This window comes from Ornithodoros turicata, chromosome 4, assembly GCF_037126465.1.
Source record: "Ornithodoros turicata isolate Travis chromosome 4, ASM3712646v1, whole genome shotgun sequence".
Lineage (NCBI taxonomy): Eukaryota > Metazoa > Arthropoda > Arachnida > Ixodida > Argasidae > Ornithodoros > Ornithodoros turicata.
The window spans coordinates 6,222,207-6,237,273 of NC_088204.1; the positions used below are offsets into that span (position 1 = coordinate 6,222,207).

Genomic DNA, 15,067 nt, shown 5'->3' on the forward strand with positions numbered 1-15,067 from the left:
TATAAAATACGCAGCACCCACGGCGCCTACCGCAACTGCCTCAGCGTGGTTTTGTTTGGGTACCAATTTTGTAGAGAATATAATTCCGAAGCGTCGCGGAACTTTATTGTCTGTCATATTGGAAGCCATTCTTTCTTATTAATTATGCGCGAACGAATTTGTGAGCCAAACTGAGTGCTCCAAGCATCCTGGTATTTTCCGATTGACAGTTACTGCACGTTCTCCAAAAGAAGAAACCTGCGCGTGCCCTCGTACCTCGAGCCATATCAGAGCGCCTGCGGAGAAAGACGAAGAAGACGAAGAAGAAGAGCGCCTGCGAGCGAACATCGACCCTACTAGTTTGGATGAACCATTGTGACCCTTCGCACCCGATCCTTTTTGACCGCGTAAAAGATGGTTGAGTGTTTGGTGCAGCTTCGGCAACTCTATGTCATCCTGTGGAAGAACATCTTCATCAACAGGATTCGGTGTCATTACTTCACCACTGTTCTGGAGATCGCTCTCATGGTCGCCCTCATGAGCGGCATTCAGAGGGACGCGGTCATGCAGGAACCATTCATCCGACACCCGGACACCCTGTACCCTCCCGCCCCCACGTCAAAATACTGGATGACTCAGAAGAATATAAGCAACATAGACACAGTATGTATCGCACAGCCTAAGAGTACTTGACATATATTCACTTCGAGAAGAGAAAGATCTGAGTCCAGGAGACATGCTCATACGGACCTTTTCTTCTAGGTGATCTTCTTCCCCGACACAAAGTACTTCGCACGGCTCGTATTGTTCGCCGCAACAGACCTTGGCATCCGAAGCGTAATCGGCATGAAGACCAAGCCTTATTTTGAAGCCATAATCAAGAACCATATGAACTCGACACCATCCACTTTAATCGGCGTCTTATTTGACGGCCACAGCGGCCCGGACCCTGTGGCGCTAAACATCCATATCTATCCTACGAAGCTGCCGCTCGACTATAACGTGCGCTACGGCCAAAGGCTGGGAACTCAACCTCCTGGTCCGAACAACGAAGCCAAGTACGGTGAAACAAACACGATCCTACCAATCATGTCCCGTATCGAGTGGTATCACCTGCTTATGGTTGCTGAACGAAGGAACATATCATTCCGACAGCAGTTTCAAATGCGCCGCTTCCCTTACCCGGCCTACATCGAAGAGCAGGACACGAAGAACTATGGACTTGTCTTGACCCGCTTTTGCGTCGGCATGCTTATTCCCTTCGCGCTATTCGTGTCGAAACTAACAGACGAGCGTGGCACTGGTATGAAGGAAATGTTGAGGCTCATCGGACTAAGTGACCGGATCTACTGGATCAGTCATTTTTTGAGCGCCTTCTACGTCTTGCTGATCATCGTGACATTGATGATGCTGTTCTTAACCGTGAAAAAGAACGCCGAAGGAAGAAGGTTAATCCAGTACAGTGATCCGTTACTTCTGTTCTACGTGTTGCTGTCTTTCTGCTCATCATGCCTCCTACATGCTATGCTCCTGTCTGTCTTCTTCTACAGTCGTAAGTTGAAATATTTTGTAAGCAAGACCTCAGTGGCTCACGTTGCGAGGACGCCATCCCATGTTTGTAACGATATTGCAGCTGCATCTGCCGTTGCGGGGTCTATGCTATACTGGACCTTCAGTTGCGTCATGCCATTTATGCTCCTGGAGAACCCTAGCGGACGTGGCTACTATTACATAAGCCGTAGTGAAAAGATGTGGACATCTATTTTCCCCGGCATGAATCTCCACTGGTGCTTCAGAGTATTGGAACGCTTTGAAAAATACGGTGAGCTCGAAAAGTTATAGTAGAAGCCTCATCTTGGTAACCTTGGCCCTTTGCAAACAGTGCCCTCTGGTGCAAACTGGGGCAATTTCTTCGAAGAAGATGTTACGCCAGATAATGTGACCCTTGCGGAGATACTCTACGTCGGACTCCTCTCGAACGCTATCATTATGTTCTTAATCTGGTACCTTGACAACATCCTCGGTGTTGGCCCTGGCGTAGCAAGGCCCATTACTTTCCCACTAACGGTAAGTTTACCAGTAGAAATTCTCAAGGAGGGAGCACGGAGTGGAGCATGAAGGCAAATATGCAGAAGTGACAGCTCACTTCAACGGGAGCAGCTCTTATGGTTTGCACCGTGAAGTCTGTTTCTGTAACGGATAATAGTAGCAAGAATGGTCTTTGGTTTGAATGCTTCTGAATTGCTTCTGAATGGTCTTTGCTCGGTATGTTTACTTTCTATTGTCGACATATATCCCTTCCAGAAGAGTTACTGGGTGCCAAAGATGTCGTACACGAAAGGCCCTGAAAGGCCCCCCGCTGAAACCATGAACTTTGAACAGGAACCTACGGACCTGACTGCTTTTATCGAGTTAATTCAAGCGACAAAAGTAAGTCCTGTCCGTTGTCTTCTAAACGTTTTCTGCAAGCGCATGGGGGATACCTTGAAGCTGGTCCCACGACCAGTTCTGAATGTCTCTGAACAAACGAAGTTCCAGGTTCGTAGCTTACGTTGGCCCTCCAATGGTCTCGTGTTACTGTTCGGTCGGCGAAATTAACATGTGACCATTTCAAGACGCGTCCTTAGATTGTTTTGCAGGCAATAGACCTCTCCCTGTTTGTAAACATATGACGTCATAGTGTTCGACAGCGCCTGGTAGAGTCGAACTACGCTGGAAGGTAGAGCTGAACAAGGTCGCGGCCGAAGGCCACGGTCTTGAGGGAATTACGATGGTCCCTGAGAGGGGCGCGACCTTCGGTCTTACTCTTCTGTCAATAGGAGACGGCGAACAGGTGCCCATTCGTGGAACCCAGCCCTCCCCTTCCGATCTGTTTCGGTTTCAGTCTGGCTACCAAAGTCATAATGATGTTTCTCGGGTAGAGGTGTATTTGGCATGCGCCTTGATAAGCTAGTTTCAAGAAAATGCGTGAAAAACATTAGACGTGACCTTGATGTTTCTGAAAGCGTCGAGTTAGCGGTATCAGATAACCTCTTCGTACCTATACGAGTTAGTGGGGGTGTTAGTAACGCATACGAGAGTGCCGATGCGTTTGTGGCGGCCCGTGTGTGATGACGAAGACTTGCCTCTGCTGCCACGCGCTACGGCGCTGGCACGGCAGTTCTACCGGCACCGTCCTAGCGTGAGGCCACGACCATCTGCCCGCTGGGACATTCCATCATCGCCGGTCAGGACTCATGTAGAGGGACACCACCTCCTCTACATTTGGTGACCCGAACAACGAACACCATGTTCGGCATAATTCGGCCAAGCACCATCCCAAATTTCTGCACGCCCACCTCTGAAGCCATCTCCGAAGGTACGGTGCATCTTCTACCGAGGAACCGCTAGGCGACGACGTCAATTCACCGGGGCTCCACTCATCGCAACGCCCGGTCGCGCAACACCATGCTCGCTCATCTACTCAGCTCACATCGCCATGGTCTCTCACTCTGCGTCACGTCGCCACATGCTTCGCGATGGCACTCCTCGGGCTTTCACCAGCGGCACCTTCACGAGCATCACGCTCCCATACCGGTCGCGGTACGCCGCTGCGGCTGCATGGCCCCATCCTCATCGTCATGCCAGTCCCAAGAGCTCTGCCCGCCTTGCCTTCCCACCAGGCTTCGATAGAGACTGCTGGCAGCCCATCCAGTGGCGCTCAAGAGGCACCGGGACCAACGTTCCACCGGGGACCCGCACGGAGGCCACCGAGTGCTACTCCCGGTCTCCCCGTGCTTCGCGATGGTCCTCCCCGGCACTCTCCTTGGCGACAGTACGAGCTCACCGCTCACGAACCGGTCGCGGTTCTGTCGCTCCATCCTCCATTACGTTCTGCCTACCTGCCTACTCTGCTCTCCACTTCGGCCCGCCCCTGGAACCCTCCCGGCCAGCTCTTGTCCACACCGTTCATCCCGCCACTTCTGCCCACTCAGCACAAGATGCAAGACCAGCCGTCCCTGTTCCACCTGTCGCCCGTCTTCCTCCTCTTCATGTATCGACGCGGACCCCAACCGCTAGCTCTACACCGCTCCGCGTCTGAGGGGGGGAGTGATGTGGCGGCCCGTGTGTGATGACGAAGACGTGCCTCTGCTGCCACGCGCTACGGCGCTGGCACGGCAGTTCTACCGGCACCGTCCTAGCGTGAGGCCACGACCATCTGCCCGCTGGGACATTCCATCATCGCCGGTCAGGACTCATGTAGAGGGACACCACCTCCTCTACACGTTAATTGAAGGAAAGCAAGCTTACTAACACTTCGAAATATACGTACGACGAGTGTCCCAGGTAAGTGCTCTGAGGCTCCAAGGAACACAGCAGGAGTAAAGACTGAGAAGTAAATTAGAGTTTCTACCTTGAATGGCGAGGGCAGTATAATGTAAAATGTTTCTGCCAGTAAGTTCACCCGCACGAAACGCGACGGGCCGGACGGTAACAGATCATCCTTGATCTGTTCTAGGATTACAACGGCGTCATGGCTGCCTCTGGTGTGAACCTCCGCATCTTCGAGAAGCATATAACTGTCCTCCTTGGCCATAACGGGGCCGGGAAAACAACGATAATGAATATGATTACGGGTACGCATAAGAGTGTGCATATATATAGTCTCTAAATGATGGCCATGAGAAATGGTGTCTTCTCGATAGGATTCATCCCGCCAAGTTTCGGTCAGGCAATTGTGTCGGGCTATGACGTGCAGCAGAGCACGAACAACGCGAGGGCTGGTATGGGCTACTGCAACCAGTTTAACATTCTTTTCAGCGGCATGACTGTGGAAGAACACATGCTCTTCTTTGGAATCGTGAGTAACTTAAAGTGTGTGAACTTGCGAGCATTCTGGAGTATACTCGTTCCCGGCAAAGTATGAAGAATTCGGGATGAATTCTTCTTCATACATTATATGGGGAAATTATAGTGTCGATAGGCAGTAAGCTTTTAGTAAGAGGCTCAGTCAGAAACGGAGCATACAATATGTTGAAAGATGGAAGTCACTGAAAAGGTTATCCGGCTGTAGGACCCGAACCCACATCTTACCGGTCCAGGGCTCTACCAATATGTGTCGTGATAAAGCATGCTTTGGCTGGTAGTGATCATATAGTTCCGCGTTGTAAAGCCACGAATTGTCTCGGCGGTACTTAAACATGGTGTCTGCGAGGAATCCGGAATGATGAAATTAATTTGATATTCATTTAGAGGTGCCTTCCAAGAAGAAAACCTCAAAAACATTTCGCAAAATTTGTTCGTGCATCGGATTCGAAACCAACTGCGAGCTTCCGTTTAAAATGACCGTTTGTGCTTCGCCTCTTCCGGTGACGTAACTGGCATTGCCGTCGAGATTCCCAATCGCTCAGGTGACTGCGTCACCAGGGGGCGTAATCGCTTCATCGTCGTTACGGTCGTTACAAGCTAACGAGTGGCGGGAAATTCAAAAAGGTGGGCGGGAAATTTAAAAAGGTGGGCACGTAATAAAACACGTGCACCGCGCTCTTCACGCGATACGTGAAGCCCGTGGTACACGTCACGCGCAATGTATCACGTGCCCACCTTTTTGAATTTCCCGCCACTCGTTAGCTTGTAACGACGATGAAGCGATTACGCCCCCTGGCTGGTCGCAATCCAATACCACCGAAAGCGTGGACGCAGATGTTTCTAGCGACTGTTCAGCAACAGATTACAGGGATTTGGTTCCCTTTTGCGTAGCACCAGAAAAAAAAAAAATAAAAATAAAACAAATAAAAATAAAAAGATTGCCAGTCAGAAGACCACATTTTGTGACAGACAGCCTGCATTTATAGCCGATTCCAGTGGCGTCGTCCCGCGTATACTGTTGCATGAATTCAGCCGTTAGCGCGCAGCCGGCTGCAAATTCATTCGCTAATGTTTCTGACTGTTTCAAAACGGAATATTTCGGTAACGTGCATTTCAGGCACCCACTATTCGGATCGCACCTTCAGTTCAACTACTTTTTTCTTCTTTTTTTTTTCGGACACCATCTTTTAACAAATTGCCACTGTACAGTAACATGCATACCGACCGTAGGCTGACTATAGTAAGCCTGTGATGTTGCGAAAGAAGTCATGAGAAGGCTTTGTAATCGGCAGGTAACTAGATGTGCAGAGGGGGCTGTATTTTATGGTTTCTAGAGAGTAAGCGATGGTTATCTGGAGAACTAACATTGTATGCTGGGTTTACCACTACCCACAGATGAAAGGTGGGTCGTGGGCTTCGGTGAGGACTGAAATTACCAACCTCCTGCGTGATACTGGACTTCTCGAGGTGCGATCCGAAGTTGCCACTTACCTCTCTCTGGGCTTTCAACGAAGGCTCTGCATGGCCCTGGCTATAATGGGTGCACCTAAGGTTATAGTGTTGGACGAACCGACGGCCTACTTAGACCCAGATGCCCGCCGGGACATGTGGGAACTCTTGCTGAAGAACCGGCGGAACTGCGCCATCTTCCTCACTACCCAGTACCTGGACGAAGCTGATATTCTGGGTGACCGAATCGCTATCATGGTGAACGGTCGCATAAGATGCTGCGGTACTTCTGCTTTCCTCAAACAGCGTTATGGAACGGGGTACCACATGCAGATCAACAAGTTACCCAACTGTAATGTCACCAAGATCCAAGGGCTTCTTTCGAAATACGCGCCCAAAGTTCGCTTACAGAGTGATTCGGCGAATGAAGTCGTGTTCATCCTGGGACAGATAATCGCGACAAGGAGGATAGTCGTCATGTTTCAAGACTTGGAGCAGAGGAAAGAGGAGTTGGGGATAGAGTCTGTAGGTCTCAATGTCATGACTCTGGGGGATGTCTTGGTCAGGGTCGGAGAAGCTGATCATATGACGCGGCAAATAAAGCTCGCTGAGGGTGGCGACGATATGGATGTGAACGATAAGCGTAAGTGAAAAAAAGAAAAAGCATGTCCCCTATGTTACGTTACTTGTTCTCAATGGTATGACTAATGACTAAAATTGTTGTGCACCTGCAGGCTCTCTAGTGCAAACAAAGACTGCGACCAGCCCACCGAGCACTTTCTACCGCCTGTTCGCCTTGCTCTTAAAACGTGCTTCATACGCTAGTCGTCAGTGGAAGGTGCCCCTGTTCAGCTGGTTGTTGCCACCAGTTCTCTTCTACTTGCTCCTTCAACTGGAATTCATTTCCGCTCGCGGCGGTTACGAGGTCGCTACATCAGACAACCGACTGGGTTATACCTTCGCTGGTATCTTCGCCACTGCGAGGGCTTATGTCTTTCAAGAAGGTGAAACTGAATTCGTGAACGACTTCTTGAAGCCCAAGCTCCGAGAAGGTGCTAGACTGGTGCAGAATAGACGCATGAGGAATGTGTCCATGTTCTTGCTGGAGTATTCTTGGAACTGGCTACGATCGTACCTCTTTGATTTGCAAGTCGTCTATGAACTTCACGAGAACGAGTATGTGCAGGTCTTCTGGCTAATGTTTTCGCAGCAGCGCCTCCTAGTATACGAACTCTTTTCCGCTAGTATGACGTCAACAATTGTTGCCCGCTGTAATTGGGTCTCATCAGTCTGAAGGGCTGTCCAGTTACTTAAGCCATAGGGCGATGTGTCTCGCTGAGCGACTTAGCGACAATTAATACTGGTCAGCCTTGCAGGCGCGAATGCTAACCAACTTCGATCAGTAGGCGGACGTCTGACAGACATGCCTCTATCACGTGCTTTAACCATGTCCAATCGCTCCTCAGGAGCAATCTATGGGCCATGCATGAACACTCAACACCTTTGTACACCTTGTGCCATAACTTATTCACGCCGTACTCAGCAATGCAACAGCCATGCATGTCAATGCCTTGCTCGTAGCTTCTCCCTTTGATGTTCCTGCGTGTCCCTCAGGATGAAAGTGCTAAACACTTGCTGGTTGTCATCGCAGGGCGACACTGTGGTACAACGGCCAGAATCCACATGCAGCCATTCTAGTCGTGCACGTCTTCAACACCGCCCTACTCAGGAACTTGACGGACGATCCATCAGTCAACTTCAACTTAGAAGTGGTCGCTTTCGCGCCGAAGCCTGAAGACGAGGACGAGAGACAGTTCCACCGCACTTACGCAGATGTCGTTCCGAAGGTTCTCCAGTCTATTTTCTTTCCCATGATCTCCAGCTTGATGTGCAGTAGCTTCGTCGTCTACCCAGTCATGGAGCGCGTCCTGCAAATGAAGCACTTGCAGTTCATGGCTGGTGTCACGGCTGCTATGTATTGGGGCGTCAACTTCGCCTGGGACTTCATCTTTTTCCTGGGTGCCACTGTGTTCTTGCTGCCGCCTCTGTACATCACTATGCAGAGGATATCCGCTAGCGGCATAAGTAAGCCTATTGACATGTTTGTTTATATCACGACCTCCTAGATTATAGCGACCATGTCATATGGACCCCTTCCCAGCGCCGCATTCTGAGGCTAACGGTGGCGCTACTCATCTTCGTTATTATCCCGGTTATTGCTTCCTCAATGTCTACAGTACTTTGTACTTTAGCGTACATTAGTATTTTTGTACAAGCGGTGCATGTCCCAAGAGAAATGCTTCTGATCTGAAATGCAGCTGATCATCATCAACAGTCTACATCTGCTACGGTAGTCGCACGTCCGCTTCTGCGCGTTCAGAATTGAAATTTGCATTGTCCAATCATGAGGTCCACCTCGCGGGCCGATGAGCAGCGCCCCTAGCGGAATGTGCGGACGGGCTCTTCATAGGAGTTGCCGATTATGACATGGTTGAATCTAGTAGGTCGTGGCTTATATACGGGAGCAATATATTCAGGCTTAGAACTTGAGTTCGGTTCTTTTTGAACCGTGAGGAACCGTTCTTGAATGTTCATGATCTATACTCTGATTGCAGTTGCAATTTGTACGCTGAACTTACTGCACGGTGTCGCGGCTCTTCCTGCAACATACCTTATGTCCTACTTATTCGATAACCCGAGCTTCGCTTTCTCCACTGTCACCATATGCACCTTCATATTCGGTAAGCGCTGCCATTATTGCATTTAAGTGACGTGCGGATTGTAACGAACGGTGCTCTACCCTCAGCTGGCCTTGGCTCTATGTGCGCGGCGTTTGCTGCCGACGTGGCGTCTGCGATCGGCAGTCGAACGCTAATGATGCTCATCGAAGTAATGCTGCAACTGCTTCGCTTATTGCCGTCCTACTCGTACACACGTGGCATGTTGAAGACCCTGGAACTGATGAGTGAAAACAATATCTGCTACACAGGAGGGCCCGACCTGGAGCAAGCGTGTCTCGCTTCAGCCATTGACACCGAACTTTCGCTCAAGCGCTGTTGTGATGGTGAGTCCGGGCGCAATTTATTTGCGCGATAACAGTGAGGAGAACCGGACATACCGTATTTTCACGCGTATTAGCCGCTGCTTATGCGCGATTTTCTTTCTCTCACGGGCGCTCTGCGGCTTATCTGGTCCGGTCTATTTTTCCCTGGTATTTTCCCCATACGCCGGTTATAAGGAAAGGACCGACTGTGTCTTTGGAACAGCACCGCCCTTCCAATGCACGAACAATGGGTAACAGGGGCGCGTCCACATTCAAGTAGACTGATCTTCCTGGCGCCTTCCCTGAAGCAGTGATCCATGTCTTCTAGAAGATCACTGACCCACCGATCCATAAAAAAACACGCAACAAGGGCCCAATCCGATCTTCGTAGAACACGAGTAGACCTCCTTTGTTGTACAGCTTGGGACAAAAGTTTATGGAACACGGCGTTGGCGTATTTCTTCTTCGGAGCTGCCCCGTCATATCTGCCAGGAATAGCTTGAGTAAGAAACAGGTGACCAGCTGTTCTCTCTATCTTTTAGTATGTGCGTCTGCTCCCGTATGCTGCTAGGGTGCCGCTCAAGTGGAGAAATGTCACATCCCGCTGTTCCGTAAACTTTTGTCCCAAGCTGTACATCATGCCGACCTCGCAGTATGGACCACAGTGTCTATGGCATTCTCTATGGTCTCCTTTGTCGCACAAATCAGTCGCGTCGTATTGCCCGTGGCTTATCTTCCCGAAAATTTTCAAAACGTTCCTAAAAACGGGTCCTGCGGCATATCTGCGGTGCGGCTTATACACGTAAAATTACGGTAATCATGTAGAGCCGTGTAGAACTGGGAGCCAATAGCGAGCTTTAGTAGATCGGGAGCACTGTATGAAAACCTTCCAATGAACAAAATGTTCGAACCGCTTTACAGCGGCCCCAGAGACACGCATGGACGCCATAATCAAGCCCATGAGTCCGCACCCTTACTCCGCCTTCTACGAAATATGCACGTTAGCCACGGAGGGAGTGATCCTCTTCGTCGTGCTCGTCTTCATCGAGTCTCAATGGATGAGGAACTTTCGCAGAGCGACCGCTACTAAACCGGGCGCGAGTTCACGAGCGACAGTATACGAATCACCTATGCAGGTACGTACGCAGCGTTGTTCACCTCCCTGCATGTTCCATGTGGTCTCATAATACCTCACAACCATCTCGACAACCGAGATGTTATCATAGGTACGGTAACCCCTAGCGCTTGCACCATCTCCTACAATCCCTGTACGCCTTTCCCACATGTTCTGGTATAGGTTTATATGGTGCAGTAATAGGAAGTAGCCAAAGTACACTCGATTACAGCAGACAAGACACTTCACACATGTGTGAAGCACGTCTTTCAGTTGGCTGTACGTCGCAGCACTCACATTGACAACATTGGATTTGCAGCATCGCCAGTACTCGTCCAATACTAGACCATATTGAAGAGTATTGGACCATATCCTAGTCAATATTGTTCCAATATGTGGTGCTACTTGGAATGGAACCCCACAGAGGAAAACGTGGATGGATATCAGAGGTGGAGTGGCGTCCATGCTTTCAAAAGCCGTAGCGCTCTCCTGGATTTTGGGACAGGACATCGCTTATGTACAAATCGTCTGCTTTTTCCACATTTCTCCGGCTGTCCTTCTAGCTCCTCGCCTCTCGTAATTTCTATGGTCTAACGGAGTACCTACGGTTGTTTGCGTAGCAAATCGTACTCCATTGCCGCGAATCTTCTGCCCTGCCAAGGAGCCTAGAGTCTGTATCGTAGCTCGCAACTTAACGCTTGTCTTATCAACGTCGCTGTTTCAAAACACTGATCTATGAGAGATATCCCTCTGTAGGATGCAAAGCAGGACAGCGACGTGACTGAGGAGACTAAGCTCGTCGATGCCTTGCGTCTTGGCGCATGCGACACCAAGGCAGCTGCCAGTCCGACGGTTATGGTCGTTTGCCGTCTGCTAAGGTCTTACGGTTACATGAAACCCAACATTGTGCTTCGAGACTTGAGCTTCGTGCTACGAAAGGGAGAATGCTTTGGCCTACTAGGGGTGAATGGCGCGGGCAAGACAACCACCTTTCGAATCCTCACAGGTGACATCCTACCACATGACGGCGATGCCTTCATAGAGAACTACTCTGTGCAAGAGGACACGGCTCAAGTAGGTCGAACAGAAAACTGTCTTGTGTTACAACTGTATGCAGGGTCCAATCGATAAGCAATGTTCTGTATTTACCGTAGACTGGCCTAGATAGCCTAGTGCTCGCAAATTGCTAGGTCTGCGCCCGCGCTGGATCACGTGACCGTTGCCACCCCCCCCCCCCCCAACGTGACCGCCAGGAATCTAGCGGTTTTAGACGCTTGGACATCGCGGTCGCAGGTCCTCGGGTGCCGTCGTCTGCTAACCCACGTGAACTTGCGGACCAACTCGCCGCCCTCGCGATGCGGATGTGACGACACCGGATATAGTTTGGCAACCCGCTGCCCGGCTGCTTCGAGGCGGGGCGAAAAATGTGCTATTCAGCAAATTTCCGCACGAACACGTGACACGAAACTGTCGAGAATAGGCTTGATCTGGCAAAGAAAGTTGCCACGAAATCCCCAAATCCCGAATTCCCAATTTGTGTATATCCATGTCGCTTCCGCAACAATATTCCTTTCGTTTATTATTATTATTGTTTATTTTTTTTTCAGTTTCAAAGCTACTTAGGCTACTGTCCGCAAAAAGACGGACTCCTGGATATGCTGACGGGCACTGAGACAATCACGCTGTTCTGTCGCCTACGCGGTGTTTATATAGCCGGGAACGACTTCGTGGGCACCTTGTTGGACAGCTTTGATCTCCTCGACATCGCTGATTACCTCGTTGGGACATACAGGTTAGGACTGCTAATAGGGGCCGATCTTCCATGAAGGATAGTAGGTGGTTCTTATCATATATTCTCCTTTTTTTTTTTCAGCGCCGGCAGCCGGCGTAAACTATCGCTATGTCTTTCTCTGGTGGGCTTGCCGAAGATTTTGCTTCTGGACGAGCCGTATGTAGGCATCGACACAGCAGTGCGGAAACGTATCGTCAACTATATCAGCGCATTGCAGAAGGAATCCAAGATGTCTATCGTTCTATCATCACACAGGTGTGCAGGGCTGAATGATATCTAATAGCGATGTGTTCGCGTCTTACAAATCGCGCCTTTTGAGGGCATAATGGAAGCCTGGAATTGAGAAGAAAAAAAAAAGTATTGTTGCCATTGAAGCGTCTGCAACTCTGAATAGCCAATAGACGTCTGTAGGTGACCGGCTCATAATGCGCAAGCTATAATTGATTGATTCCTTTTGGATTCCTCCAGCATGAGTGACGTGGAGTTCTTGTGCAACCGCATCGCCATATTGGGAAGTGGAAAGCTTCAGTGTCTCGGCTCTCTGCCCCACTTGAAAGAGAAATTCGGGAACGGCTACACTATCACAGTGAAGACGTATCCAGACAGAATACAGGACCTCTACTATCAGCAGGACGTAGTCCAAGCAGTTAAGGGATACTTCGTGAAGGCAGAATTAGTTCACAGCTATGACGTAAGAATACTTGTTCATGTTGTTCCCCCTTCCTGGACTAAATGCGATTATGTGTAGGGTCTGCTGGAGTTCCGCATGACGGACACGCAGATGGAATGGAGCGAAATGTTCTACCGCATGGCGAGGATCAAGAAGAGCTTTAAGCTTCAGGATTTCTACATCACGGACACTTCCTTGGAACAGATCTACCAGAGCTTCACGCGAAAAGAAGCCGTCGTAGCTGGACCCACCAGTGTGCAGTCTACTACTGGTGCCCGGAACGTCATAGCCGGACTTTAAATCGATGACCTCGTAATAAATGTCCGGATAAATATCAATATCTGTTGCCGTCCCGTCTGCGCCTGGTAGCCACGAAAAGCCCCTGTGTTCGAAATCTGGTGTGGCGATTGGCTGAAAGAGACTGTAGATGTCGGCAAAGTTGCTTGGTGGCATCGTAGTAGCTGAATCCAAACTCGATCCTATATCCTCTTACCTTCCCCATCCTCATTTGTCACTGTCCTTCAACACACATCCACTTGCGGGCCCAAAAACTGTGGGCAAATTCAAAGCAGACGCGCGCGAGAAATATCGGCCCTTTTTCACAGATGGCGCCACGTAACCCCGTGCTCGTAAGGCATCCTTCGCAGGTTCGTATAGGCGATGCCGAGCAACTGGGGAGCGGTTTGATTTCGGTTTTCATTTGCGCATGCGTGAAAAATGGGCGCATTCTTGAATGTCCCCCTTTCCCGCTCACCTTGCCGACTGTGCATGCCTACCTGGCTGAGCTGTTTTGAAATTGACAGCGTGGTCTTTGGTGATAGTGTGCGTGGAGGGGCCGTAGCAAAAAAGCATGACACTCTGCGGGCTCAGTTTGTTCTACCATCCGATGCTCGTGAAGGGTTGAGTTTGGATACATGATCTGGGAACTTTACGTGAACAAGTTTGTTAACTCGACACATCGGTCGCTTTTGTCTGCCGGATATTTCTGTCCCGGTGAGTTTGTATACTTATTTTACGTGTTGTTGTGTGGTCGTCTTTTGTGTCGTGTTCAGGGAAAAATGTGGGAATTCAGGGAAGGGGGGGGGGGGGGGTTGTGACACCTGCGGACAGCTTATCAGTCCGAGATGTTTATAGTTCCGTTTAGTTTAAACGAGCGGCAGATGTTCGAGCTCTCTAACGTGAATTGAGTGTTGCCGGAAAGCGCTCGAGTTGTCCGCGTGACAGTACAAGACGTTTCATTTCTGGGATAAATTTAGCAGTAATTCTCATCATGTTTTCGGTAGAATGCGACCAAGGTAGTCGAGGTAGTTTTTCGCGATTGCAGGTACTTCCTCACATTCACGGTGTGGACTGGGAACTGAGTGAAGTACCCAGGTACCCTGTGGGAGTTATGACGAGAACGTAATATGTGATTCTAAAAGCTATAAAAGCAGTCTGTGCATACTTAAAAAGACACGGGACCCCAAGGCACGACCACCACAACCACACAGCACTGAACTTTGTGTGTCGTTGTCGTCTGTCTTGTCCTATGCCTTTTTAAATACGCAGAGACCCCTTTTGTCGCTTAGAATGTTACACCAACAAGCACGGTTCTGTACCACATTGATAATATGCGAAATGGAATTTCATAACTATTATGAAACTTTGGCAGTAGGTAGCAGTTTACCGGGGACGGAACCGCAGGATCCTGTCCTTTGTTTCACATAAATGTTTGGTGTTGTTTGATTGTGTTATTTCCATTACCATCAGAACTACGATTGAGGTATCTAATACCGTATTGAAAACTTGTAGAGACAACATATGGTCCGTCACGAACATGAACTGCTTTTAGACTGCTAATGTGTTTATCACTTTGCATGTCCCTTGAAAATTCTGCCTCCTTGAGGAACTCAAAACTGCTTTATTTCACAAGAGCCACACTTGCAGACGTTTTATCGTGATTACATATTTCTTTGTTTCTTTTCGTTTTTCATATCACGTTTAGTCTAGACCGATAAGTCTCCGCACGTGCTGGAGAACACAACTTCAGCTCCTGGCAACAGACACTGATAACAGCACCAATCACTAAGCCTAGAACGCTTCGGTGTAGTTAATTACATTGGTGCGATATTATTTTTTTTTCGACCAGACCAACTAACATTGGCGCAATGGAAGATATTCTGTCATATTTGT

The 15,067-nt window shown here is 49.4% G+C and overlaps 2 protein-coding genes across 2 annotated transcripts in view; both read left to right on the forward strand.

The window, feature by feature from the left end:
* Positions 1-315: 315 nt before the first annotated feature.
* Positions 316-13,250, forward strand: LOC135390858 (retinal-specific phospholipid-transporting ATPase ABCA4-like). The gene is made up of 18 exons (XM_064620801.1): positions 316-642; positions 742-1,531; positions 1,613-1,801; positions 1,862-2,046; positions 2,284-2,409; positions 4,478-4,595; positions 4,665-4,819; positions 6,223-6,919; positions 7,011-7,452; positions 7,928-8,361; positions 8,892-9,017; positions 9,083-9,340; positions 10,241-10,455; positions 11,190-11,507; positions 12,041-12,225; positions 12,307-12,480; positions 12,694-12,916; positions 12,974-13,250. Exons 1-18 carry the CDS (start codon positions 394-396, stop codon positions 13,193-13,195), a joined length of 5,106 nt encoding a protein of 1,701 aa, XP_064476871.1. The 5' UTR covers positions 316-393; the 3' UTR covers positions 13,196-13,250.
* Positions 13,251-13,612: 362 nt separating this feature from the next.
* Positions 13,613-15,067, forward strand: part of LOC135390859 (putative ferric-chelate reductase 1 homolog) — a 38,852-nt gene continuing 37,397 nt past the window's right edge. Inside the window, exon 1 of the mRNA XM_064620802.1 lies at positions 13,613-13,888. The gene's annotated coding sequence lies outside the window, so the exon portion shown is untranslated. The remainder of the gene's footprint in view (positions 13,889-15,067) is intronic.

What these genes read in the sequence shown, in the direction of transcription:
- LOC135390858 (XM_064620801.1), top strand. Translation starts at nt 394, where the DNA reads ATGGTTGAGTGTTTGGTGCAGCTTCGGCAACTCTATGTCATCCTGTGG. An exon ending in AGTTAATTCAAGCGACAAAA is followed by an intron (nt 2,410 to 4,477) that starts GTAAGTCCTGTC and finishes GATCTGTTCTAG; the next exon opens with GATTACAACGGCGTCATGGC. An exon ending in TACCTCGTTGGGACATACAG is followed by an intron (nt 12,226 to 12,306) that starts GTTAGGACTGCT and finishes TTTTTTTTTCAG; the next exon opens with CGCCGGCAGCCGGCGTAAAC.